Source organism: Callorhinus ursinus, unplaced genomic scaffold, assembly GCF_003265705.2.
Source record: "Callorhinus ursinus isolate GAN/ISIS: 27379988/994484 unplaced genomic scaffold, GSC_fseal_2.0 scaffold18, whole genome shotgun sequence".
Taxonomy (NCBI): domain Eukaryota; kingdom Metazoa; phylum Chordata; class Mammalia; order Carnivora; family Otariidae; genus Callorhinus; species Callorhinus ursinus.
The window spans coordinates 15662600-15690223 of NW_027397080.1; the positions used below are offsets into that span (position 1 = coordinate 15662600).

At 47.3% G+C, this 27624-nt stretch overlaps 1 protein-coding gene across 11 annotated transcripts; it reads right to left on the reverse strand.

Moving 5' to 3' along the window:
- Positions 1-690: 690 nt before the first annotated feature.
- RCC1 (regulator of chromosome condensation 1) lies at positions 691-27515 on the reverse strand. Of its 11 annotated transcripts, none has more exons than XM_073903086.1 (13): positions 26962-27515; positions 19099-19230; positions 10917-11070; positions 9681-9762; positions 9008-9097; positions 7946-8133; positions 7594-7773; positions 6657-6753; positions 6423-6545; positions 5766-5921; positions 5390-5509; positions 4899-5051; positions 691-3506 (listed from the first exon to the last, which is right to left on the reverse strand). In XM_073903086.1, exons 4-13 carry the CDS (start codon positions 9751-9753, stop codon positions 3331-3333), a joined length of 1356 nt encoding a protein of 451 aa, XP_073759187.1. In that variant the 5' UTR covers positions 9754-9762; positions 10917-11070; positions 19099-19230; positions 26962-27515; the 3' UTR covers positions 691-3330. The 11 variants fall into 11 exon arrangements, with proteins under 11 accessions (XP_073759187.1, XP_025711507.1, XP_073759186.1 ...); XM_025855722.2 differs by lacking the exon at positions 10917-11070 and adding an exon at positions 25149-25178; XM_073903085.1 differs by lacking the exon at positions 10917-11070.
- Positions 27516-27624: the final 109 nt, after the last annotated feature.

Sequence of the window (27624 nt, forward strand, 5' to 3'; positions counted from 1 at the left end):
GCCACTCTGCGGTGCTCTTTGCTTTCTACAGGTGGAAGATTTTTAAATGTTTGCTTTTAATTTAGAGTGCAAGCTTCATGAGACAGGGATTCTTGTTTGTTTCTAATCAAATTCCTACAACATCTGGGATATGGTAGGCACTGAGAAAATATTTGTTGAGGGGCGCCTGGGTGGCTCAGTGTTAAGCGTCTGCCTTCGGCTCAGGTCATGATCCCAGGGTCCTTCGGTCGAGCCCCACATCTGGCTCCCTGCTTGGCGGGAAGCCTGCTTCTCCCTCTCCCACTCCCCCTGCTTGTGTTCCCTCTCTCGCTGTTTCTGTCAAATAAATAAAATATTAAAATTTGTTGCTTTTATGAAATAAACAATAAACAGCAGTCCCTTACCCTATCCTTAGCCCCAATTCCCACTCCCTTGAGGCAAGTTTCCGCATCTCCCTAGAATCTATCTGCACATTTCTAAATGTACTTTCTCATTTGAAGTTTCAGATATCTTAGCGACTGCCCCTCATTCATACATACACACTTCTCCATCTTCTGATTATTTCTTGCAAAGCAGGAGCACCTGGCTGGCTCAGTCAATAAAGCGTGACACTCTTGATCTTGGGGAGGCGGGGAGGGGGGAGGAGGAGGTGGTGTGAGTTCAAACCCCACAGCGGGCAAAAAAATAAAATATGTCTGTCAAAGCAATATCGAACATTTACAACTTTGTAAATATTTATAGCAGAGCCACATTATGTACTATGATTACATTTGTTTTGGGGTAATCAATCCAGGTTGGAGGAGGATGGGGGAAAAAATAAAACAGAGTACTCAATGTGTTTGAACAAAAGGAAATTTACACTTAAGATTTTGGCGCTAAATTAATACCTAACACCAAAAATCTATGCATGTGAAAAACAGGACAATTATTAACTACAGGGAACAGAAAAAAACGTACAATTGTAACAGCAAAGAGCATATTATAGAGTACTATGTGCCTGACACTGTTCTCATATATGTAAAGCACCTACAGAGAGCTTTATAACACTTACGTGCAATACAAGGAAAAGGATTTGATGTTCTAGGCTCAGAAAGAGGCTGACTTAGATTCCAGCCTCGTTTGCTAGTTCGTGCATTTGGTAGCTAGCTTCTTGACCTTAAGCAAGTCATAACTCTTAGGGACTGTTTCCCGAGGGAAAAGTCTGACTTCGCAGGGCTGATGTAAGGATTGAAAGAGCTATTATTGCATGTAAAGTGTTCAGCACAATGCCTGGCCCATTTTAAGTCCCAATACAGAAGAGCTGTTATTAAGAACAGGGTATTTTCATCATGTTATCCTGTCAGAAGGGAAAATTCCAGTAAGTCTAAACCAAATGGACTTTTCTGGGGGCAGTGAGGAGGAGCAGCACACACACAAGTGCTTCTTTACAAAGAAAATATTAGAATCAAAAGTGTGGTGTCCCTTCTAAGAGGTCAATTTCCAATCAGTATATTGCCTGTATCAAAACTAAAACTTAAGGGGGGAAAAAATCACAGAATACATTTGAAGTTCTTTTACATCATATTCATTTTTCCAAGTCACTGACGTCCAAGACGAATCCTTTTGGTGATAATAAAAACTTCCTGTTATACATGTAAAGACCTTCTAGATCAGCACTGTCCACTGTAACTTCCTGCAATTATAGAAACGTTCTATGTTTGCACAGCCCAATACCACAGGCACCAGCCATACAGGACCACTGAGCACTTGAAATGTGGCTAGTGCAACCAAGGAAATTAATTTAAAATTTTTACAAGTTGTAATTTATTTAAATGTAAATAGCCACATGTAGCTAGTGACCACCATTGTAGACAGGTCAGCTGTATGATTTGGTTGCTCAAGTGCCTGGGAAGATCTACATTAATACTCGTAGTAAGTAGTCTTTTTTTTTTCTTTCTGTATTAAGTAGTCTTAAGAGTTATTGTGCAGTTAACCATGTTTAATCAATTACATCAGCTGTTGAGAATGATATAACAGCAAGCTTAGTGCAAGTATTTGTAGATATGTACTGTACTCAAATCTTGGTTTGGGATTAGGATATTAAAAGATCCATTCCATGTCTCACATTATGCAGCATAGGTTTTTTTTTTTTAAAATCCACTGATTCCTGAAACATAAGTACCTAAGCAAAAATCAATCAACTCTTTTCTTTTTTGACTTGTATGGAACAGTCACATCAATAGCTGACTGGCACATACCAGGACATCACGACATCACTTAAGTCCTAGCCTTGACCAGGTGCATAGGTATGGGTTTATTCTGCTCTTTCCAACACGACAGGTGCTCCCTTAAAAAAGCAGGGAGTATGTAAAAAACAAGTGGCCTGTTTTATAAAACTCTAAATTTATTCAAAGTGTTAAAAGATTTCACTCTCCCCTCCAAAATACTTTATATTTAAAAAAAATCAAAACTGTTTTCTATTTTCTCAGCCACTGTACAAGCTGCTGCTTCCCCTTCTGGGCACCAGCCTCTGCCCTTCTGACCCCTTTCCCCTCCCTCCCTTCACTCTCAATATTGCTATAAGTTTGTTTATAAAACTCTCCTTCCCCACTCCCTCCATGTCCTGCCCTGCAGATGTAGCTTCCTTTCCAGACGTCAGGCCCTTGGCTGCAGGTAAGGCAGGTCAGATGGGCAGGATACTCAGGCAATGCCTGAAGGGCAGAATGCTTTGTGCTTCTGGGAGAAAGGCTGATTGGCTTTTTTCTTGATCAAGTGGAGGATCATTGTTTATTCTTCCCCATGGACATCTGTTGAGGGCCAAATATTTGGCTTGGGGTTGTCCATGGCTAGGCAGCCCTGCCCCATCTCCGGTTTCCCCCAGGCATAGGTCCATGACAGCTGGGTCTGACCACCATACCATCTGTCTGCCTGTGGATTGTGAAGGACAGAGAGTGGCACACGGCTAGAGTAGGGCTTGAGAATCCCCAACTTTTCAGAACGTGGGCACCAAATCCCCAGGGGAGGAATTTTTGGTTTTTGGCAGGCAAAACCAGGGTCAGCCAGGACCATGGAGGTAGGGATGAGGGGGAAAGGTCTAACCACATAGCTCTGGGGTGAGCAATGTTCCGGCTGCCAAAACCCCCTCCCCTCTTCCATTTCCCCCCACTCCCCTTCATCTTGTAGGTTGCAGGATGATTCAGGAAAGGAGGACAGAGAAGAGGAAAAGGATTCTGTTCTGCTGATAGGAAAAAGGCAGGAGATGACAAGAGTATTCGGGGCTGGGGGAGGCCTGCTGGAGTCTGTAGTTGTCATAGCTTCCCAGTTCCAGGAGAGAGGGTGGCAGGGCCAGGAGCCAGGCCCGCAGAGGCTTCATCAGCTCTGTTCCTTGTCCTTGACTAGTAAGACTGTGTGCTGGCCCCCACTGGACACCGATAAGACCACACGGTTCTCCAGCTGCTTGCCAGTCATCTCCACCGGGCTCCAGGCATCCTCCTCCTGCCCTGTGCCCAGCTGGTAGTTGGTACCCATGCCCCAGGCGAAAGCGCGGCCTACACGGGAGAGAAATGGGGACAGCTGTCTCCAGGACCCCTAGCCCTACCTTTCTATACCGTGAGAAGTCTAGAACAGGAGGGTGAATTTTGGCTTTGGCCTTTAGCAGCCTAGCAATGTCCCAGCCTCTGGGAGTTCAGGGAAGCTGGGAGAAGCCAAGGAGATGATGGATTAAAAAAATAGCTTTGTCAACCAGAGACCACACTCCTTACACATTGCCAAAGACTTCTCCCTACTCCTAGGCATGGCATTCAAGGCTCTACATGACTGGCCACTCCCCAAAACCCTACGCCACCCTCCATTCCAAGGACCTTTGAGACTGCTCTAGATGTTCCTGTGCCGGGGATGCCTTTCATTGCTTATCATATTGGACTGAACCTTTAAGGTGTAGTACAAGCTCTACTTTCTCAGTAACTCTTCCCAGATAATTCCAGTCAAGCGCTTCCATCAGCTCCAGACTTCTCAAGGTGTCCATGGCTATCGATCTCACCCACTCAGGCTTTGGTGACCATCTGGTTCAGAGCCTCCTCTGCTGTGCCTGCTGGAACCCCAGTGACTAAGCCTTCTTTCTCCTAATAAAAGTCTAAGTACAACTCCCTGGGAAGCTGGCACATACTAGGTTGTAAATAAAGGGGTCACCTTGGTGGAAATTGTTTTTTTTTTTTTTTTTTTAAAGATTTTATTTATTTATTTGAGAGAGAGAGAATGAGAGAGAGCACGAGAGGGAAGAGGGTCAGAGGGAGAAGCAGACTCCCTGCTGAGCAGGGAGCCCGATGCGGGACTTGATCCCGGGACCCCAGGATCATGACCTGAGCCGAAGGCAGTCGCTTAACCAACTGAGCCACCCAGGCGCCCACCTTGGTGGAAATTGTAAAGAGAAGACTGAGTTAAGACTCTGGAGACCTGGGGGCGCCTGGTTGGCTCAGTTGTTAAGTGTCTGCCTTCGGCTCAGGTCATGATCCCAGCGTCCTGGGATTGAGCCCTGCATTGGGCTCCCTGCTCTGCGGGAAGCCTGCTTCTCCCTCTCCCACTCCCCCTGCTTGTGTTCCCTCTCTCACTGTGTCTCTGTCAAGTAAATAAATAAAATCTTAAAAAAAAAAAAAAAAAAGACTCTGGAGACTTGGGATTCAAGTCCTACTGCCTGTAGGTGATATATCTCTCTTTACTATTTTTCTATGCTACAAAACAAATAACCCTTTTTAAAACAATATGTTTACTCATTTTATGTTCATCAAAGCCAGAGCTTCTGACAGGAGAAAAGCAACGTCATCACAAATAGTGCTCTCTGCATCTCGGCTCTATTTGATGATGGACATCACAGACTGACGAGAAGTTTGGTAAGAATCATGACCCCCAGGACCCAACCACACCAAGTGGCAGCCCCAACTCACCATCCTTGGTCACAGCATACCCAACAGAGGCCCCACAAGCCACTGAGGAGACAGCAGGGAGCCTTGGGATGAGGGTGGGTATACTTTTCTCCTCGGCACCCTCCCCAAGGCCCAGCCGCCCATACTCAGCCCGGCCCAGGCTGTACGCTTTTCCTGTGGGAGGAGGGAGGAGATGAAGAGTAGCAGAGGGCATGCTCCAGGTAGGTCAGGTGAGTTCCCAAATCTAAGGGAGTTGGTCCCCACTCCCAGGGTGGTGAGAAGCAGGTCTGCAGCATCTGTCCCACTTTTGGGGGACGTCTGGGAGAACCCCCAAAGGACCCCACTGAGCTCATACTTGGAAGAGTGCCAAGACTCTGGGGGATGGGGATGGCCCTCATGGACCCACATCTGGCCCAACCCACGGAGCAGGCCCAGGTTCCAAGGACCATGGTCTCAGGAGTCTGGCTAGGCTATGCCCAAGGAGTACTCCACCCCCAACCCAGAGGTCCCACCTTCTGAATCCATGCAGACTGTATGATGCTGGCCACCAGAGAAGCCCACCCAGGACTTGGTAGAGTTCTTGAAGGATGTCAAGTTTTGGGGTACAAAGCAAGATTCTGTGCCTGGGGTTCCTGGGAGGAAAATGCCAGAATAGAGCTGTCAGGAGTGAAGCTGTCCAAGGAGCTGTGCTTCTTCATCCTCTCACACAGTGAGGCCACCTCCTCCACACAAATACCAAGGTAAGGATATTCTCAGTTTACAGATAACAGAACTATGGCTCTGAGGGGTTAGCGGACCCCAACAAGGGTGCCCAACAAATGAGTGGTGAAGCCAGGATTGGAACCCAAGTCACTCTGGGCTACGCCAGATGTTGGGCTTGGGACTCACCAAGCTGATGATAGTTGGAGAGGCCAAAACCATATACATGGCCCTCGCAGGAGATGGCAAAGGTGAAGTAGGCACCACAGAAGGCGTCCTGGAATCTCACATGACCCCGGCTCCCTCTGGATTTCAGCATCACACACTTGGGAACCAGGAGTCGTTCTGTAGCAGAGAGGAGGCCGGGGTCAGTGGCAGACACACAGCTTCTCTCTCTGCCCTGTGTGTTTTTTCCCAATACTATAGCCCCTGGAGGGAAGCTAAGCAGGGATTTTTCTTCCTTTTCCCTATTAAAAAGAAGAGAAAACAACCCAAGAGAGTAAAAGTGCCTCACTCAGACTCCCAGAGTCGTAAAAGGTAACATTTACATGGACCTTACCATGTGCCAAACATTCTTCTATGTTAACTCCATTTCACTTCACCACGACCCAGTGAAGTATGTTTAGAGATGAGAAAACTACGTCCAGGGTCCCACAGCCAACAGGTAGTAGAACCAGGACTGAAATCCAGGGTGGTCTGGCTCTAGAGTCAGAGTTCTCACCTATCACCACAGGTCTAGCTGATGCAAGCCGAAACTCACACAGAGAATCCCTCCTGCTTCTGACCTTCCCCAGGGGGTGGCTTGCCAAGTTGCTCTGCCCTGCCAGACAGACCTAAGCCACCTACCAAGGCCCTGCCGGCCACCACGGTTGGCAAATAATTCAGGCACACGGCCCAGCTGGCCCTGCTCCCCGCAGCCCAAAGTGTAGAGGTCACCATCAGCTGTCAGCATCACCAGGTGGTCATTTCCTGCGGGGGGAGAGGAAGGCACAGGATACAGGGCTTGTCTATATGGCCCAAGACTAGGCTAGCCCCAGAACGAGGTTCTCCAGCTCCCACCTCGAGCACCCCCAGGCTTACCTGAGGCCACCTTCACTACAGGCGCGGTCAGCTGCACTTGCACAGGCACCGTGCTCTTCTTCATGGGCTCCAAGAGTCCAATCACACCGTTATTGTCCTGGAAGGCAGGACAGAGCACTTACCCGCCAGTCCTGTCTGCCCCAGACCAGCCAGATCCAGGCCTGCGGCAACCACAGAGCTGTCTGGTGAAGGGGACTGGTGCCAGACGGAGATGAAGAGGTGGGCAGGAGCCAGGACAAACAGTGAAATACTTAATGAATGAAATCATATGTGGCTTGTGATTTACATTAAAGTAACAAAGGAGTAGGGTAATGGATGGGAGTAGAGAGGAAACAAGTTTGGCGACAAGCTGATGCCTGTGGAGGCGAGTAAATGGGTATTTGATATATTTTTCTGATTACCTTTATGTGTTTGAAATTCTCCATAAGTAGCTTTAAAAACAGCCATGATGAGGACACACCTCATCAGGTTCCTTTATCTTTGACATTTCAAAATAAATACCAAAGTACCAAGACAATTTTAATGCTGACTCTACTGTTTGAAACTCCCTTGCCTCAGAAATTCTGAGATGTGACAATCCTTCTCGTGCACCCCCAAACCCCTGACAGATTTAGAAGAGGGCTGGGAAGGGGGGAGATTGAAGGCAGGGAGATGGGTGAGGACAGCAGGCTTCCTGAATCAGCCTCAGCCCAAAGGCATCCTTGACCCACCCCTTTCCCAAGATAACACACTTCATAATATAGACTCGAGGAAAGAACCAGTGGTGTGGACAGGCCTGGATGAAGAGACCTGGGTCTGGGCCCAAGCTCTGCCTCTGGGCCTTGATTTCCCCACCATTAAGTGCAACAGGGAGGTGGAGATGGATTATCACTGGGGTCTCACCAGTGAATTCTGCCAGCCAGCCAGCCCTCATGCGGTCTTCCAGACCCAGTCTTACCCGGAAGGAGCCCCAGAGGAAAACGCGACCATCCTCAGTGAGGGCTGCTGTGTGACTGTCTCCTGCTGACACCTGTACCACTTTCTCTTGCAGTTCCACTTTCCCGGGGACCATCTCTGAGCCCTCCACTGATGTGTCCCTTCCCAGGGCACCCTCATCGTTGCAGCCGAAGGAGTAGACCTGTGCCCAAGATGCCCCCATTAGCGCAAGGTCTGGCTTCAGTCCATTCTTGCACTCCCTGTGCAGCTAACCAGCTCCAACTCCACAGAGTGATGTGTGTGGCTCAAAGCTCCTTCCCCAAGCCCCCCAACCCCAGGCCCTGTCCAATCCTGTGCCACCCACCCCAACCTACCTGGCCACTTTTGCTTAGACACACAGTATGCATGCCCCCAGCCTCGGCTTGCACGATGTCCTCCGGAATGGGCACCAGGGCCGGCTTCTTCCTCTCCATCACATTCTCGCCTAGCCCCAACTGGCCCACATCGCCCTGGCCCAGTGTTAGCACCATGCCTGGTTCTGTGCTGTGGGACCTATGGGAGACTGAGGGGTGAAGAAGACAGCCCTTGAGTGTGCAGGATAACAGAAGAGAGGAGGGGTCATTGCATGGGCTCTGGGACCACACAGACCTGGGTTCAAGCCCCTGCTCTGCCACAGACCAGTCCTAGGATCTTTCTAGGAAGCCTAAGTCTCCTCATCTGTAAAATGTGAATAGCAAAGATAACTGTGTCACAAGGTTTTTGTGAAAATTAAAAACTGAGCACATTATTAATATGAGGGACAATCAACATTGTGAAATGAATCTTGGTGGGGAGGGGAAGAGAACAGTGAGGATACAGATGATTTTCCTGAATAGCTCTGAGTTCTCAGGAGTCATGGTGCCAACAGTGAGGACTCAGATAATGTCTACCCTTTACTGGCTGCTTATTCTACAAATGTTAAATTGCTTTGTAGTAGTCCCCTAAATTATACTACAGACCTTCCATATTTAGGCTCCTGTTTTACAGGAAAGGAAACAGAGGCTCAGAGAGGTTAAGTAACCCTCCCAGAGTCACGGAGCTAATAAACAGTAAAGTTTGCACTGAAACCAAAGGAACCTACATGGGTCAGAGCACTGTCCCTAGCCTCCACCATCAGGCTGCGACTTAACTCCCAGACATATTCCCACAGAACCCTTCCGCTCCTATCTGGCAGCTGACCCGCAGCTGAAGAGGAAGGGGCAGGAGTTAAGAGAGAAGACAGGCATTTGTGGAAAGGTACAAGCCAACCAGTGGAAGGCATAGGGCCAACTGCTGGCCAATGGCGGCTGCCCGCCGCCCCGGACAGCCAATGGTGTCCAGCTCCTCCCCCCGGGGGTGTGGCCACGGCTGCCGGGGCAGCTACGGCTGCGCAGAGGGTGCCTTGGGCAGGGAGCCACCTGGTCGGGTTTTCTGGTCAGGAGGGCTCGGCCTCTGGGCCCCTGGAACGCGATGGGAGGCAACAGCCCTCACTGCCTGGTTACGACGGTCTGCAAAAGACAGACACCATCTGAGCGTCGGTCCACACTATTCCCTCCCAGATTGGGGGTGGATTTCTCTCCTCCCCGTCTCCCTCCAGGGTCCCAGGAAAGAGCAAAGCACAGCTGCCTCCCTCAAATGCTACCAGGACGTATCTCGTTTTCCTCTTAACAGCCCAGCGAAATTGGTGCTGTTCTTGCCTCTGTTTTATTAACGGGGTAAAGTCAAGCTCAGCGACGTTAAGTCACTTGCCCAAAGTTACACGGCTAGAAAGTGGCAGAGCCTGGACTTGAACCCACTTCTGGAAGTCAATGGCCCTAGCCATAGTACATTACTGCCTGGAGCAAAGTCCTAGCTAGGGTCTTGTTTTTTTGTTTTTTTGCCAGTACTGCCTGAGTGCTTGCAGACAAGTCTCCTCCTTTATGACTTCCAGGGGGTGGGATTCAGTAAGCTACACGGGACCCTGCATCTGGGTGGAGCTCCTGGGCTTCCAGGCCCCTCAGCTTCAGATCTCAGGGAGGCAGGAGCCCAGTCCTAGATTCTGGGGGCTCCAAGAGGGCCCCCATTCAGAGATAGAGGCCAGCGCCAACTTACCCTTCACCTTCTTGCTTTTGGGGAGAGCATCTTCTGGGGGTGACCTTCTCTTAGCTATACGTTTGGGTGGCATCTTCCTTTCCTGAAAAACCGAGGCAAATATTCCATTTCAGAAATGGCAATCACTTTCCTGCTCTAACTAGGCAACATTTACCAAAAACCCTAAAAATGGTAAGAGGAATTCCGGCAATTCCACTTCTCAGAATTTATCTGAGGAGAACAAGAATAATGGATACACCCAAAGATTAGGTTCCATAAATATTCTCTACTGTATTCTTCCTAATATTAAAAAAAATAGGGGTGCCTGGGTGGCTCAGTTGGTTAGGCGGCTGCCTTCGGCTCAGGTCATGATCCTGGAGTCCCGGGATCGAGTCCCGCATCGGGCTCCCTGCTCAGCGGGGAGTCTGCTTCTCCCTCTGACCCTCTTCCCTCTTGTGCTATCTCTCATTCTCTCTCTCTCTCAAATAAATAAATAAAATCTTAAAAAAAAAAAAAAGAACCACCCATGTGCCCCATGGTAGGGGGATGGCCAGAAAATATGCAATACATTCAGGATAGAAGAGTATGAGGCCATTAAGAGGATGCTTTCAGAGATGTGTTTATCGAATAGGAAGATGTTCACCATTGCCAAATAATACAAGCAGCTTGAAAAAACAGTCTATCATCCCATTAAAAAAGGCATACACATGCAAAAATAGGTGTAGAAGACTGTGTGGAAGGAAATACATTTATTAACAATGGTTAGTAACCTCTGGAAAATGGGATTATGGACACTTTTTTTGGTACCTTCCTGTATTACGTAAAATATCTGACAAAGAACTTTACATGTTTTATTTATTTATTTAGGGTTTATTTATATATTTTTGTAATGTCTCCACCTGTGAAACTCAAACTCATGACCCTGAGATCAAGAGTTGCATGCTCTTCTGACTGAGCCAGCCAGGCACCCCTATTTTTTATTTTATTATAAAAAATTAAAGCCTTGAAGAACAACATCAAGTAAATTATCTCTCACAGCTCCCCCTCAATCCTGAGATAACCACTAATAACTTTGGGAAAGCACTACTGTTATCAGAGCAAAAGAAAAACCAACCAAACAAAAAACCAAAAAAGCTATTCTCATTACAAAAAATCAAACCAGACCATCTGTGCCCTCTGATCTAAAAATGCCACTCCTGAGAAGACACTGGCTTTCCTAAAGAGTCCAATTAATAAATAAACACTGTATATACTCACCAGGTGTTACAAATAGGGGAAAGGAAACCACTTGTGGGTGACAAGAAAGGTTCTTGGACCTAGCACCATCCAGGACAGCTGAGGGCTTCAGCCCCAAATGGCTCCCTCATTCGGGTGCTGCTTCCCCACAATGGTCTCCCTGTCTTCCTCAAGGCTGCTGGGAACAGAGACATTCTCCCCAGCTCTCTCAATTCCAATCCAGCCCAAACTGTGTCCAAAGCCGCCTTCCTCCACACACCCAGCCCCGGAAATAAATCTTTATTGAGCCCTGGTCTTTAAGGCTGTGAAACTGCCTAAGCCTGGGGCTCTCCCATCTGGATCGCACACGTTCTGGAATGGTTGGCAGGGGTCAGGGCCCTTGAGAGCTACCCTGATGTAGAAGTGGGATAGCCTGTGCCCGTGGAGAGCCCTCAGGGCCAGAATCTGGGCTCAGCTACTTTCTAGCTGCTTGACCTTGGGCAGAATTACATAACCTCTTCATGAGTCAGTTTCTTCCTCAGTAAAACAGGGATAATAATTGTACCTACATCTTTATGTAGGATTAAATGAGCTAATGCTGTAAACTATACATTCATATCGGTATTACGACATCTAGAGCCTACCCCAGGCAATGCTTGAGCACAGCTCTAATCTAATCTAACCCAGCTCTCCTCCATTTTGGAGCTAAGGGATGAGACTCTACCCAAGACTATAAATGGAGTAAGAACTTCGAGAGCCCTTCTCAGGCTCAGCTGTGGGCCTAACCGGCACCTTCTCCCCATCTCCTTCTTCCAGCAGGTCCTAGAGCATCAGCCTCTCCAGCTCCCCACTGCCTGGTAATGAACACAAGGCCAAAGGCCTCTGATTTTCTGAGCACATTTCTGCTAACAATCCTGGGGGAGAACAAAGAACTGAAGATAAGGAAGTAGCCAAAGGTTCAGAATCCTCCACGCCTGTGTAGGCTGAGCGCCTTCTACAGGTTGTGACTGGCCCAGTTCTGACTGTGATGAGGTGGCAGTCCTGAATGTCACCCAACTTTTATTCTCTTGGGGTGTGACGCCTTCTCTCCAACCCACCTCTTTGAGACCCCTCTTACCATGCTAAAGATGCACATTCTCTGGGATTAGAGGGAACTGGATTCATCTGCTAGAGCTGTGGCTTGCTCACCCCAGCTTTTGTGACCCTGGTTGGCCCGCAGCCTTGACCTCTCTGCGCTGTAGCCTCTTCTGTAAAGGGGAATGCTATGGTACTTCTCAGGGCTGCTGTCAAAACTGAATGAAATGGGAGCCCCTGGGTGGCTCAGTCATTAAGCGTCTGCCGTCGGCTCAGGTCATGATCCCAGGGTCCTGGGATCGAGCCCCACATCGGGCTCCTTGCTCAGTGGGAAGCCTGCTTCTCCCTCCACCTGCCGCTCCCCCGCTTGTGTTCCCTCTCTATCTCTCTGTCAAATAAATAAATAAAATCTTAAACAAAAAAAAAAACCCTGAATGAAATGTTTGTAATGGACTTTGCAGTGCCAAGCACACAGTAAGTACTCAATACATGGCAGCATTTATTCATTTGTCCCACAAATATTTATTGAGTGCCTATTTACAGTGCTTGGTGTTGGGCCGGGTGTAGCAAGGAAAGAGGAGACTAACCCTCTCCGTTCTCATGGAGCTTACATTGTAGCAGGAAAGAAACATACGGATGGGACGTAAGAGATAACTTGGGGGTGCACAACAATGTGTGTGTGCTTAACGACACTGAGCTATATGCTTAAACATGGTTAAAATGGAAAAAAATGGTGAAAATGGTAAATTTTATGTATATTTTATCACATCAAAAAAAAAAAAAGAAAATAACTTGGGGTAGGGAAGAGAGTGGTCAGGGAGGTGACCTTTAAGCTGGGACCTGAAATATGAGAGAAAGCCAGCAGGGCAAGACCAGGACAAAAGTGGCCCAGGACACAGTGTGGTTAAGTTTGGGAACCAGGAGAGGCCAGTGCGGCTGCAGCTGGAGAACTGGTCAGATGGCATGAGGTGAGCAGGGGCTGGATCATGCAAGGCCTTCTAGGGAAAATGGAAAACTTTTAAGAAAGTCTTCATCAGATTTACATTCTTTTTTTTTTTTTTAAGATTTTATTTATTTATTTTGAGAGAGAGAGACACAGCGAAAGAGGGAACACAAGCAGGGGGAGAGAGAGAGGGAGAAGCAGGCTCCCTGCTAAGCAGGGAGCCCGAGGCGGGGCTCGATCCCAGGACCCTGGGATCATGACCTGAGCCGAAGGTAGACACTTAACGACTGAGCTACCCAGGGGCCCCTCATCCTTTTCTTTTTTTAAGATTTTATTTATTTATTTGAGAGAGAGAGAGAGAGAGAGAGAGAGAGAGCATGAGCACAAGTGGGGGGAGGCAGAGGGAGAAGCAGGCTCCACACTGAGCAGGGAGCCCGATGCGGGGCTTGATCCCAGGACCCCGGGATCATGACGACCTGAGAGGAAGGCAGACACTTAACGACTGAGCCACCCAGGCGCCCCCAGATTTACATTCTTAAACGGTTGTTCTGGCTACTGTAAAGAAACTGGGATCGACTGGAAGAGGAGGCCATTGCAGGCATCCAAATAAGAGAAGATGGTGACTTGACTGGGTCTGTCCGAGGTAATAGAGAAAAAGGACACAAAACAGATCAACTTAGGAGACAGATTCAATTCATGGATTAGATGTGTGGAGTTAGGGAGAGGGAGGGATCCAGAATGACTTTCTTCATCCTAAAAAAAACCCAGGGGATCCCGGGCAGGCCTCCCCAGGATCCCCCTATGAGCTTGGCCAAACACAAGGATTCCCAGGCGTTGGCTTAAATGAGGAGGATGGATTGGAACACCTGGCTGGCTCAGTTGGCGAAGCATGTGAATTTTAATCTCAGGGTGTGACTTCGAGCCCCACATTGGGTATAGAGATTACTTAAAAATAAAATCTTAAAAAAAAATGACTAGGATGGTAGACTTCTATTTGGTGAGGCGGGAGAACACTAGGGGACAAACGCTTGAGGAGAGACCCAAGAGCCCCATTTTACCCGATGTTTTCCTTAAGTCTGAAGTTGTTGGGAGCCAAGGAGAGGGAATGTTAAGTATGCAGAGCTGGGTGGGTTAAGGGGTGTGGGATAGAACAGGTATCCTTGTTTCAGGTAGACAGCTTGTATGTCTGGCCAAGGACCTGTCCTGCCAAAAGTAAATCTCCCGTCAGCTCATCAGAATGACCTGTGGCAGGGAGGGAGACTGTGTCGTAGCATGGAAAAGTGCTCACAACAAGAAGTGAAAACAAAGGGAAGAGAATTATGTCAGCATACTGGTGCTGATGCTAGGCTGACCTGCAAGCAAGGCCTGGAGCGGAGACGGAAAAATAAACATGAGGTGATTGGTATCACAGGGCGCTAACAAAAACATGTGTTACTGTGGGTTGGAACCCAGTGAACATCTCCTTAGCCACCCACGTTTTGGTGAACATTGTGGGGCATGTCACTGCAAGCTAGGCACACTGATCCTACTTTACAGGTGAGGAAGCTGAGGCTCAGAAAGGTAAAGTACCTCACCCAGGACTGGAAAAGGGAGTGAAGGTCTCAACCAAGCTGGTCAGACTCCCAAGCTGGTGCCCTTGCCAACTTCCTCCCCAAGCTCCCCAGTCTCTCAGTCAGCCTGGGCTCTCTCTCATACCCTCTCACCAAGAAAAGACAGCCACTTGGCTCTGGTCTTCCTGATCCCCACCCCATGTCATTCCATAAGTCAATCATGATCTTTCTAAACCTCAAACCTGAAACAAGCGGCTTCCTTGCTCAGACTCCCCTGTGGTTCCTTCTGCCTGGAAGACAAAGCCCACATTTCTTACCCTGGTGCCAAAGGCCTCCAGAGTCTGGTACTGACATAACGTTTGGCCTCATCCCTTCTCTGTTACATCCTCCTTTTGCTTCCTACACAATCTTAGATTGCTTACTGTTCTCTCCAGACCATTTGCATCTCTATACCTTCCCATCCCTTATCCTACTGGAAGAATGTCTACTCAGTCCCAAAGTCACCTCCACTGGTAAATTTCCTGGTCCCTCCCCTCATCCTAAACTAACCATTCTCTCCCAGAGAAACTGGGATCTTCTAGATCATAATTACTCTGGTTTACATGTCTGTCCACCATACCAACCTACTCCTTAAAATACAAGCCACTCTGGGGCACTGGCCACTCCTATCTTCTGTATGCCAACAGCCTTTTACTTCTCACAACAAGCTGAAGCAGCACTATCACTCCTAATTCAACTGATGGGCCTGAGGCTCAGAGAATACAGCCAGTAAAAAAGAGTCAGGAATAGAAACCAGGTATACCTGATTGACTTAACAAAAACCAGGTCGGCCAAAGGCAGCCATGATCCAGGCAGGGGTGGAGGCAGCCCAGGCAGGCCTCTCCAGAATCCCCCATGAGCTTGGCCAAGCACAAGTGAGGGCAGAAGCCAGCTGAGTGGAAGAAGATGATGAGACCAGAGAGGAGACACTGAGGCAGCTTGGGTCTAAGTGGGTGGGCCAGGTGGGTGTGGGAGCCACTGAAGGACATGGGAAAGGACAGACCTGAGTTCTCGCTGAGCCTCAGAATATTTGCCTCTCAGATGGAAGACTCTAGGTACTGCAGAATGCTGTTGTGAGCAATCCCAGAGGCAGGGCAGGGGATGAGGGCACCTCCTAAAAGGTGGAGCCCTGGGGGCACCTGGCTGGCTTACACAAAAGAGCATGCGACTCTTGATCTCAGGGTCATGAGTTCGAGCCCCACAGTGGGTATGGAGATTAAAGAAAGAAAGAAGCTAAAAATAAATAAATGAATAAAATAAAAGGTGGAGCCCTGCACCCATTACCCACCTGCCTATCCTCGATTGCACAAATCAGTCCTTTGTACAGACTCCTTCTCGAACTGCTCTGGGTGTGTTTTCTTAACCACACACTAAGTGTCTGGACTAGAAGTAAGTAGCAATCTTTTGTCCCCACCCCTCACTCCCTAACAGACAAACACAGCTTCCATCCTCAGCAGCTTACAGTCTGGGAGAAGAGTAAGACATAGAAATAAGTAGAACTCAGATAGAGAGTCAACTTCCACTAAAAGCCACCTATGATGCTAGGTGTGATCACCCTGGTTTTACAGATAAGAAAGCTGAGGCTAAGGAAAGGTGCCCCAGGCCACAAAAGTGGGATTAGATCCCAGGTCTCCTGAGCACTCCCCGTCAGGGCCAGGGCACCCCCCCCCTCCCTCCCCTCTTCTCCCTGGGCTCCAGTTTCCTCATGTAGTGAATGAAGGCACACCAGACTAGACAGTCTACCAGGGGCCTGGTGTTCCTGTTGTGACCTCCTACGACCTCTCCACAGCCTCGTTTCTGCAAAGACAGACAGGGCCCTCTCTGACCACAGCAGCTGTCCTGGCCACCACCCCCACCTCACCAACGTCAGGAGGCAGACACTTGCCTGCCAGTCTCAGAAGCTTAAGAATCTTTGTGAGTTAAGGTCCCCGGGAGGAGAGGGTCTCATGTGTCAGCAAACAGTTGCTGAGCTCCTGCTATGTGCCAGGCACAGCGCTGGTATACTTCACCCCAGGAGTTCCTCGCCAGAGGCGCCCCCTTGTATACAGAGTTATGCCCGGGGGAAAGGGACCTCAGCTTCCACCGGATGTTAGAATCACTGCTTTATTAAAAATACAGGATATTAGTAATTCTCACAACATGCCTCTTACCTTCATTTTACAGATAAGGAAACTAACACCCAGGGAGACTGGGTGGGTGGTCCAAGGGCACCCAACTAGTAAGTTGCAAAGCTGAACAGGATTCCTGCTCTTGGGATGTCTTTGCAACAAGAGCAAGGTGAACTCCGGATTCATCTTTCCAGACTCCGCTCTGCTGCCCTTCTTGGGTGACACCGTCCCTGCCTCCTCCACCACCACCCAGTGTTTCTTGGTCTTGCACTCCAGACCTTTCAAGACCCAGCCCTTGCTGTATTATCTTGTTACTCCCTTCTTTTAACCAGACTTCAACATCTGTGGTATTCCTAACCCCAGCACTCACCTACACCTTCATGCCTTGGCATGCCCCTGCCTGGATGGCACTAACTCCTCCACCCCAGGCAGCTGAATAACTCCAATTCTGGTCAAAACCCCGTTCAAGAGTCACCTCACCTGGAAAGCCATCCTGACCCCCTCAAGAGTTCCCGGACCACTCCATACACTCAACTTCTGCTAGGGCACACAAGTCACACTTGGCTGGAGCACCTCCATTACCATTTGACGAATGAATGGTTTCACGGACATACTTCGGTGACACACTGGACTAATAACTGAGGGCCCCAGATGGGTCTCCCCAAGGAGACCGGGGTCTCTGTAAAGGCCACGCAGGGCCCTTCTCACCACTGTTCCCCAGCCCTGCCAGCGCAGCACGGAGTAGAAAGCCAGTAAATAATCGGTTGACAGATGAGTTTGATGCAGGGTTCACAGCACACCTCTCCAAGAGTCAACAGTCTTCGTCCTGGTGCCTGTTGACGCTGAGACTTCTTTCCCTACAGAAGACTCTCACCAGCCTACCCTCGCGCTCCTAAGGCACACACTCTCGCCGGGCAGGATCCCTCCCCTGGCTCTGTCACACGCATCCTCCGGACGAACGCTGGGCAAAACCACTTTCCCGGCTCCGGAAGCGCAGCCCCGGTCGGGGCGGCCGGTCCCGGGCCGCGAGGCGCGCGGCTCTGCGCCCGGCGGGGTCACCGCGGCCGCGCGCACACGGCCGGCCGCGCTCGGGCCGTTTGAATCTCCCGCCCGCGCGGGCGCCGCGGGCCGGACGAGAGAGGCGCGGCGGCAGAGGGGCCGCGCGGCCCTCGCTCGAGCCAGGCGGGGCCAGGCCGGCGCCAGGGCGCCCCGCGGGGCCGGGGACCCGCGCGCCCGCACCCGCGCCTTCCTGCCGCCCGGCTTCACGTGGGGCCGGCGCCGCCGACACGAGCGCGCGGGCAACGGCCCCGGCCCGCCAGGGCTCCGGCTGTGGCCGCCCCGCGCGCCGCCCTCCGCCCCGACCCCCCGCCCCGACCCTCCGCCCGTGACGGGCGCGACCTACCTCGCTGCAGGTCCGCCACAAGCAACTCCTCCGCTCGCCTGCCCGGCCGCGAACTGCCCCAGAGCATGCGCTCTGCAGGCCTCCGGCCCCGACCCCGGGCCAGAAAGGAAAACAAAGAGCCCGGCGGCCCCTGGCGGCCGCCCCGGGAAGTGCAAGTGGCGCGCTCGGGCTAGAGCGCTCTAGACCGGGTTCTCTCCGCCCCTGGCCCGGGTACGGTGTGTATGTATTTGGGAGGCTCCAAATCCGGACCAGTGGACTGACAACCAGAGACTACTTGAAACCAGGTGAGGCAGGGACTGTAGAGATAATGATCTTCCCTGCTCTCAAAGGGGTCCCCGTCAGAGAAAGATGAGAAATCAGACCATCAACAACCACGCAGGGGCATCTGGCTGAGCCTGGGGCTTGAGAAAAGCTTTCCAAGGTAAGTCTAAGAGGGCAGGGCATCTAGGAGATGCATCCCTTGCGATGACAGAGAACGATGAGAACCTAGGGTGGTTGCGGAAAACTGCCAAGGTGTGATTTGAGCAGAGGGTGCCCGTAGGAGTGGAGAACGCTCGAGAGGGAGAGTCAGATCATGATGCAGGGCCTTGTGTGTCTAAGGAGTACAGCCTCTATCCCGAGGCAGTGGGGAGTTAGGGAAGGGATCTGAGCAAGGGAGTGACATGAGCAGAGTCTTATTTCAGAGCAAAATGGAGAATGGAGTTGGTGGGAGGGGAAAATAAGGGGGGGGGGAGGGGGGGAAAAGAAAAGCGAAGGAGACCAGCTAAGAAAGATGAGGTTGTGGACTGGGGTTGGGTGCTGGAGGTGGGAAAAAGCATCAAGTTGACTGTGCGCTCTTGTTAACACACTCCTTCTTCAGGATGGATACAAACAGTTCAGGATTTCAGGTGTTCCCTGAGGCGACTTGATTGTGTTGGGGGATTTCTGAGATCAGAGCAGGGACCTCTGCAGAAGGGCATTTTCTCCATTTCATGTTGATTCTGACTCTGAAAGTCATTCAATCGTACCTGAACCCTAGATGGACACTTTTGATGAGTATTTACCAACCGAATTTCTCCTACAATGTGGAGGCCACCCCAAAGTACTCCCCATCTTCAGGGTCTCTTACCTCTCCAAGTTTACCTCCGCCTCCATCATGGACTCCTCTTTTGGATGATATTCTGTGAAATTTCTCCAAGTTTTAATCCTGGATCTTTGATCTCTCTGCTGTCTTCTTCCAAGATCTTACTCATTCACGTGGCTTAATGTAATTGTAAGAATGATTATTATCACCTATTTTGTAAAACCGTTTACTTTGTTAACTACAGAAACACATCCACCCATGTCCATGAGCTCATTTGTTCCTTACACAACCTCATGATCGTTGGCAAATGAGAAAAATGAGGTTTCAAGAGCTGAGGCCAGTTCTCTGGGGTCAGCACACAAACAGTAGAAGAGGACCAGAACTCTTGTTCTTTCAACTGAGAGGACAGTCCATTTGGTCTGGTTCTGACTTCCACCGTAAGTTTCAGCCCTAGAGCTCTTCCCAGAAGACACAACACCTAAAATAAAACATGTTTTGTATGGATCTAGACTCCCCTCCCAACTTCATCCTTACAGCCAAGATTAAGGTTCTTGGAGAAGTAAAGATTTAATCCTTAACTTCTGATTCTTCCTTCTCCCCTCTTCATGTTTCTGTTTCTGCCCCTCCCTGGTCTAAGGCACCACCCTCTTGGCTTCTGCTCCCGCCCCTCATCCCTTCCCCTCCATTTTGTTCCACCTAGGTCCCCATGCTAGTCTCCCTAAATCACGGCTCTGAGAACTTGCCCTGCTTCAAAATCTTTTAAAAACTCCAAAATCTCTTCACTGCTGTGCTTGGAACACCAGGTGGCTAATGCCCCAGGTTACTGATCTCCCATTCTCCCCTTCCCCTCTGCACTGTACTCTGAAGGTGCCCATGTTCATTCTACCTTCTCACCTTTATGTAGGCTGTTTTCCCCAATAGGCTTTCTTCCTGCCTTGTTGAGCTCTTGATATATCTTAAGGCTCAATTCAGTCCCCATCTCTGTGAAGCCTTCCTTGGCTCCACCTTATCTTTTCCTATTCTGAACCCAAATACTCATTTTAATTTTTTCACATTCTATCATTGTTTTATTTATTGAACACAAACCATAAGGACAATCAATTGAACCCGGCCCAGAACTGTTCAAATGACAGAAATGAAAGATATTGAAAGTTACTGTAGGGGCGCCTGGGTGGCTCAGTCAGTTAAGTGTCTGCGTTCGGCTCAGGTCATGATCCTGGGGTCCTGGGATTGAGCCCCACTGAACAGGGAGCCTGCTTCTCCCTCTCCTCCCCACTTATGCTCTCTCTCTATCCCTGTCTCTCTCTCCCAAATAAATAAAATCTTAAAATAAAGAAAGTTTTTTTGGGCACCTGGGTGGCTCAGATGGTTAAGCGTCTGCCTTCGGCTCAGGTCATGATCCCAGGGTCCTGGGATCGAGTCTTGCATCGAGCTCCCTGCTCAGCGGGAAGCCTACTTCTCCCTCTGCCTCTCTCTCTCTCTGTCTCTGTCTCTGTCTCTCATGAATAAATAAATTTAAAAAATCTTTAAAAAAAAGAGTTTTTGTAACTTTATTGCATACGCATAAAAGTTAAGTAGAGACATGGAAGATATAAAAAGACCCAAAGTGAATTTCTTTTTTATATTTTATTTATTTGAGAAAGAGAGAATGAGCATGAGCAGGCAGAGAGGCAGAGGAAGAAGCAGACTCCCCGCTGAGCAGGGAGCCAGATGTGGGGCTTGATCCCAGGATCCTGAGATCATGACCTGAGCCAAATACAGACACTCAACCAACTGAGCCACCCAGGCACCACCCAAAGTGAATCTCTTGACAGTATCTAAGATTACAAATACACTGGATGCTATTAACAATAGATTAGATATTGCAAAAGCAATGATTAGTAAACTTGAGGGCACAGCAAGAGAAACTTCCAAAATGAAACATAGAGAAAAAAGAATTTTAAAAAATTGAAAATGGCATCAGTGAGCTATGGAATAACTTTAAGTGGCCAAATATACAGGGAAGCAAGGAGGACCTGGGGACAGAGAATATATGAAGAAATAACAGCTTAAAAATGTGCAAACTACAAACCTACAGATCTGTGATAGCTAATTTTATATGTCTACTTGGCTAGGCTATGGTGGCCAGCTGTTTGGTCAAATGCCAGTCTAGATGTTGCTGTGATGGTATTTTTTGGATATGATAACCTTTAAATCAGTAGACTTTACCTTCTGTAATGTGGGTGGGCTTCATCCAATCAGTTGAAGGCCTTAAGGGAAGGAATTCTGCCAAGACTGCATGTAGGCTCAAGACTGCAACACCAACTCTTGCTGGAATTTCTAGCCTGCCAAAGTGCCCTACAGATTTCCGACTTGCCAGCCCCCACAACTACGTGTGCCAGTTCTTTAAAGTAAATCTCTGTCTATCTACACACATACCTTCTGTTGGTTCTGTTTCTCTGGAGAACAATTGACCAACACAAAATCCAAGAAGCTCAAGTAACTCCAAATACAAAAAACAGGATACATCAAAATCAAATTGCTTAAAACCAATGACAGAAAATCTTAAAAGCAGTCAGAAAAAAGACATGTTATATACAGAGAAAGGAGACAAGGATACAATGCAACATGTTAGGTACAGAGGAACAAAGACAAGGGTACAATGCAAACATAACATGGAGCAACATCTCTAAAGTACTCTAGCAAAATTATATCTAAGAAGGTATATCCAGCAAAAACATCTCTCAAAAATGAAGGTGAAAATAAGTTATTTTCAGGGGCACCTGGGTGGCTCAGTCATTAAGCGTCTGCCTTCAGCTCAGGTCATGTTCCCAGATTTTATTTATCTAGATCTAGATCTAGATAAATAAATAAAATCTTAAAAAAAGAAAATAAGTTTTCAGACATACAAAAGCTGAAAGAATTCATCACCAGTAGAACCACTGTAAAAGAGATGTTAAAGGAAGACGGGCAGAAGGAACATGACACCAGACAAGAATCTGGATCTACAATGGAGGCATGAAGAGCACTGGAAAATACTTTATTTCACCTTCATTTTTGAAAGATTGTTTTCTTTCTTTTTTTAAAGATTTTATTTATTTATTTATTTGAGAGAGAGAGCATAAGAGGGGGGAGGGTCAGAGGGAGAAGCAGACTCCCCGCTGAGCAGGGAGCCTGATGTGGGACTCGATCCCGGGACTCCAGGATCATGACCTGAGCCAAAGGCAGTCGCTTAACCAACTGAGCCACCCAGGCGCCCGAAAGATTGTTTTCTTTCTTAAAACTTTATTTTTTTTTAATTTTATTTATTTATTTGACAGAGAGAGACAGAGAGAGAGAGGGATCACAAGCAGGGGGAGTGGGAGAGGGAGAAGCAGGCTTCCCACTGAGCAGGGAGCCCGATGCGGGGCTTGATCCCGGGACCCCGGGGATTATGACCTGAGCCGAAGGCAGACACTTAACGACTGGGCCACCCAGGCGCCCCTCTTTCTTAAAACTTTAAAAAGGATAATTGCCTGTTTAAACAAAAAAAAAATAATGTATTGTGGGTTTTATAATATATATAAAAGTGATACACAAGACAACAATAAGACTGTGGGGTGACAAACGTATGGTTCTTATACTGTCCTAAGTGATGTGATATAATATCAATTAATGTGGACTCTGATAAGTTGAAGATGTATACTATAAACCCTAAAGCAACCACAAAAATAACAAAATAAAGTTATAGCTAGTAAGCTAACAAAGGTAATATAGAATCAGAAAAAAAAAACTTTTTTTTTTTTTTTAGAGAGAGGGAGGGCAGAGGGGCAGTGGGAGAGGGAGAGAGAAAATCTTAAGTAGGCCTCACACCCAACACGGGGCTCGATGCAGGGTTCGATCTCACAACCCTGAGATCATGACCTGAGCTGAAATCAAGAGTTGGACACTTAACCAGCTGAGCCACCCAGGCACCCAATACTCATTTCTTTTTTAAACGATTTATTTATTTGAAAGAGTGTGTGTGTGTGCAAGCATAGGGGAAGGGGCAAAGGGAAAGGGAGAGAGAGAATCCCAAGCAGACTCCCTGCTGAGTGAGGAGTCCAGTGCAGGGTTCACTCTCAGGACCCAAAGATCATGATCTGAGTGGAAATCAAGAGTCAGACACTCAACTGACTGAGCCACCCAGGTGCCCCCAGTACTCATTTTTTAAAAGGCAGAATAAGAAGACAAAAGGAACAAAGAACAGATGAGACAAATAGAAAACAAGTATCAAAATGATAAGACTCTGGGGCGCTGGGTAGCTCAGTTGGTTAAGTGTCTGCCTTTGGCTCAGGTCATGAACTCAGGGTGCTGGGATCGAGCCCTGCTCAGCAGGGAGTCTGCTTCTCCCTCTGCCCCTCTCCATACCCATGTTTTTTCTCTCTCTCAAATAAAAAAAAAAAAGGTAAGACTCAAACCTAAGCACATTAATCATATAAAAATAGGGTCTAAACACTCCAGGTGAAAGGTAGAGATTATCATAATAAATCAAAAAAGCAAGACCCAATTATACACTGCCTACAAGATATATAGTTCAAATATAAATATACAAATAGGTTAAAAGTAAAAGGATACAAAAGACATACTTTGGTAACACCAGTCGAAAGAAAGCTGGAGCAGCTATATTAATAACAAAGTAGATTTCAGAGCAAAGAATATTATTGAAAAAAAGTAATTTCATAGATGATAAAGGAGTCAACGGATCAAAATACACAATCCTGAACATATATGCAACTAATAAGAGTTTCACAATACATGAAGCAAAAACTGACAGAACTTTTTTTTTTAAAGATTTATTCATTTGACAGACAGCAGAAGCAGGGTGAGTGGCAGGCAGAGGCAGAGGGAGAAGCAAGCTCCCCGCTGAGCAGGAAGCCTGATGTGGGGCTCCATCCCAGGACCCTGGGATCATGACCTGAGCAGAAGGCAGATGCTTAACCAACTAAGCCACCCAGACACCCCCGATAGAACTTCTTGAAGAAATAGACAAATCCACAAATATAGCTGGAGAGTTTGATAACCTACTCTTGGTAATTGATAGAACAAGTAGGCGGAAAACCAGCAAGGATATAGACTTGAACAACACTTGCAACCAACTTTACTGATTGACATTTATACAGTGCTTCACCTTTCTTCACATTCCACCTTACTTTCTTCAAACAACAGTAAAATACATATTCTTCTCAAGTGCACATGAAACATTTACCAAGATAGACCATGTTCTAGGTCATAGAACAAGTCTTGGTAAATTTAAAAGGATTCAAGTCGTACAAAGTACATTCTTAGACTACACTGACATTAAAATAGAAACCAGTAACAGCAAGATTTTTGGAAAACTCCCAAGTATTTAAAAACGAATACACTTTTAAATAACCTGTAGATAAAAGAAACCAAAAGGGAATTTAAAAGTATTTTGAGCTGAATTAAAATGAAAACACAACATACCAGAAGTTTAGGATATTGTTAAAGCAATATTTGGGAGAAACACATAGCACTAAATGCTTATATTTAAAAAAAGGAAAGCTCTTAAATCAATGACCTCAACTTCTACCTTAAGAAGTGAGGGAAAGAGGGGTGCTGGGGTGGATCAGTCAGTTAAGCATGTGACTCTTGATTTCAGCTGAGGTCATGATCTCAGGATTGGGAGATTGAGCCCCACGTGTTGCTCCATGCTCAGCAGGGAATCTGCTCCAGATTCTCTCCCTCTCCCCCCTCCCCACTTGTGCGCTCTCTCAAATAAATCTTAATAAAAACAGAAATGAGGAAGAGTAAACTGCATCTAGTAAAAAGAATACAATAAAGATAAAAGCAGAAATCAATAGAACATAGAAAAACAAAATCATCAACCATTGTTTGCTATGTGCCAGGCACAGTATAGGTACTGAGCTTACATAGATGGTCCCATTCCTTGAGGATCCAACTAGTTAAGTTAGACGTACATCAGTTTAAAAATAATCACGTCAGGGGCGCCTGGGTGGCTCAGTCGTTAAGCATCTGCCTTCGGCTCAGGTCATGATCCCAGGGTCCTGGGTTCAAACCCTGCATCGGGCTACCTGCTCGGCAGGAAGCCTGCTTCTCGAGAATCTCCCACTTACCCTGCTTGTGTTCTCTCTCTGGCTGTCTCTCTGTCAAATAAAAAAAAATAAAAAATAAAAATAATCACATCAGAATGCTATCATGATGGAATGCTCAAGGTGCTGGTGCTTTTAAGGGAAAGTGAGGACAGTGGTGCCGAGTGCAGGCTCTAGACAAACACCTTTTAAGTTCTATTCTGTGTGGTCTTGGGCAAATGATAAAACTTTGATTTTGTCTTCCTTTCCTAGAACATGAATTTAATAAAATTCCCTGCCCTGCATAAGACTGTTTTGATTAAAGAATGCCTAGCACACAGCAAATCTTCATCAAGTGTCAGGTACGATCATTAAAATTGGATCCCATCCATCCCAAAGATAGAGAGGGGTGAAAGGAGGAGGCATGGCCAGGGAAGGGCTCTCACTCCCCAGGAAACTACTCATTTCCACTTCATTTTCCACTGTCAAGTAAAACTGGGCACTTATGTTTGTAACTCATTACAACTGAAACTGAGGTTTTATGGTATAGTGGTTATTATATTAGCTTAATACCAAAAAAGTGGTTTAAACCAGGTGGAAATAGTATTTTTTGAGGCATGATATGACATAGGTTTAAAATAGGTTCTGTGGTCAGTTGCCTTGCTCACAGGCATGCTCTGCCACTTACTGGCTGTGAACTTGGGCAAGTTCCTCATATCCTCCAACTTCAGTTTTCCTCATCTGCAAAATGGGCACAAGAGTACCTACTTTACAGAGGTACATGGAGTATCAAATAATGTACATACATCACCACTGTCTTGCTCAAAGCTAGTAATATATAATATGGTTTTGGAGTTAGGTTTGAGTCCTGGTTCTGCTCCTTACTAGTTAGGTGATCTTGGGGAAGTTACTAATCCCTTAATCTCTCCTGGAAAGATAGGGTTGGTTCTGAGATAAACCTAGGTTAGTAATAGCTAAGTGATGGTAGACTTTATTCATTCAACAAAATTTACTGGATATTGCATCCCAGGTGTTTGCTTGAGAAGTGATATTTAACAAACTCATTGTGCTTTTATGAAACTGTAAGCTTTTTACAATTAACTCATTTCTCATTAAAACCCCAAGAGGTAGGTACTTTTATCATCCCCGGTTCTATGGATGAAAAAATTGAGGCAGAGGTTAAGTGGCTTGCCCAAGGTCCCATGGATAGCAAGTGGTGGTATTTGGATTCAAATGCAGGCAGTGACTCCAAGACTCCAACTTTCACAATGACTGATAGGACTGCCTACATGTAGAAAAAGGCCAGAAGAGCCTGTTTGGAAAAAGCCTACAGACAAGTATGTCGAAAGCAGAAGCCTGAAAAGGTGGGGCCTAGAATACCTGACAGCTTTGTTTCATCTACACTTTGGACATGGAGGAAAAAAATGCACATATTTCTTGCCCAGCAGGTTACCCAGCCTAACCCTGTTCATTTATACTAAAAACTAAATTCCCTGCCTGGGTGTAGGGAAAAAACACTATTCAGACATCTGAGCACCTCCTTTCCATAGGCTGCTTATGTAGTTAAGGATAGGAAAGATGAGTACCAGACAAAAGGTTGGCCCTGGGCATCCAGGTTCCCTCCTAGCAATTCTACAGTTCATTTGTACAGAGGATCTACTTAGCTGTTGGCTTGGACAATCAGCCTATTAAAACTAATACCTACCTCAGAGTTGTGAATACATGCTAAGCTTAGGACAGTGCCTGGCACAGGTAAGTTCAAGTGTACTTGTTTTAACAGATCACCTTAATCACACTCCTTAAAAGCCCCCTCCCCACCTTGTTTCATTTAGCCCCACTCTGGATCTAGACTCTTTACCTTCTAGATGGTTCTGTTAGTCCCCATCCTTCAGGGTCTCAGCTGCCCTATGCTGGCAGCTAGTACATGAGCTTGACAAGATTTCCTTTGTGACTCAACCTCCCATCACTCATAGGCAGGATGACAATTTTCTCCAGTTTAGGTTCCACTTGAAACACTGGCAGTAGAGACTTAACTAGCTTAACAGAGGTGTGATTTTAGCATTTATGCCCAACCTTGTTAAGGTCAACTTACCTGTACTATATTGGGGGAAACTGAAGGCTTGGTCTAATTAGTAACGAAGATCTCTGAACACTCATGTCCAGTGGTCAATTGTTATGTTCACCTTTCAAGACACCACACCTAAATTCATTAGGTATCCTAAGCACTACCCACCTTTGAATGCAACCCGCTTTTACCTGCACACTAGGTAACTGGTAGGAATCAATACACATTTTCCAACAGAAGAGTAAACAAGTGCTGGGGTGCCTGGGTAGCTCAGTCATTAAGCATCTGCCTTCAGCTCAGGTCATGATCCCAGGACCCTGGGATCAAGCCCCACATTAGGCTCTCTGCTCGGTGGGAAGCCTGCTTCTCCCTCTCCCACTCCCCCTGCTTGTGTTCCCTCTCTTGCTGTCAAATAAATAAAATCTTAAAAAAAAAAAAGGAGTAAACAAGTGTCAA

Excerpts from the sequence above, each read along its gene's own strand:
- RCC1 (XM_073903085.1), bottom strand. The coding sequence starts at position 9,753 with ATGCCACCCAAACGTATAGCTAAGAGAAGGTCACCCCCAGAAGATGCT. Across the intron at positions 5,922-6,422 it reads TGGTGGCCGGCAGGGCCTTG|AACGACTCCTGGTTCCCAAG; the intron begins GTAGGTGGCTTA and ends TCTCTGCTACAG. Across the intron at positions 5,052-5,389 it reads AGTCTGCATGGATTCAGAAG|GAAAAGCGTACAGCCTGGGC; the intron begins GTGGGACCTCTG and ends CTCCTCCCACAG.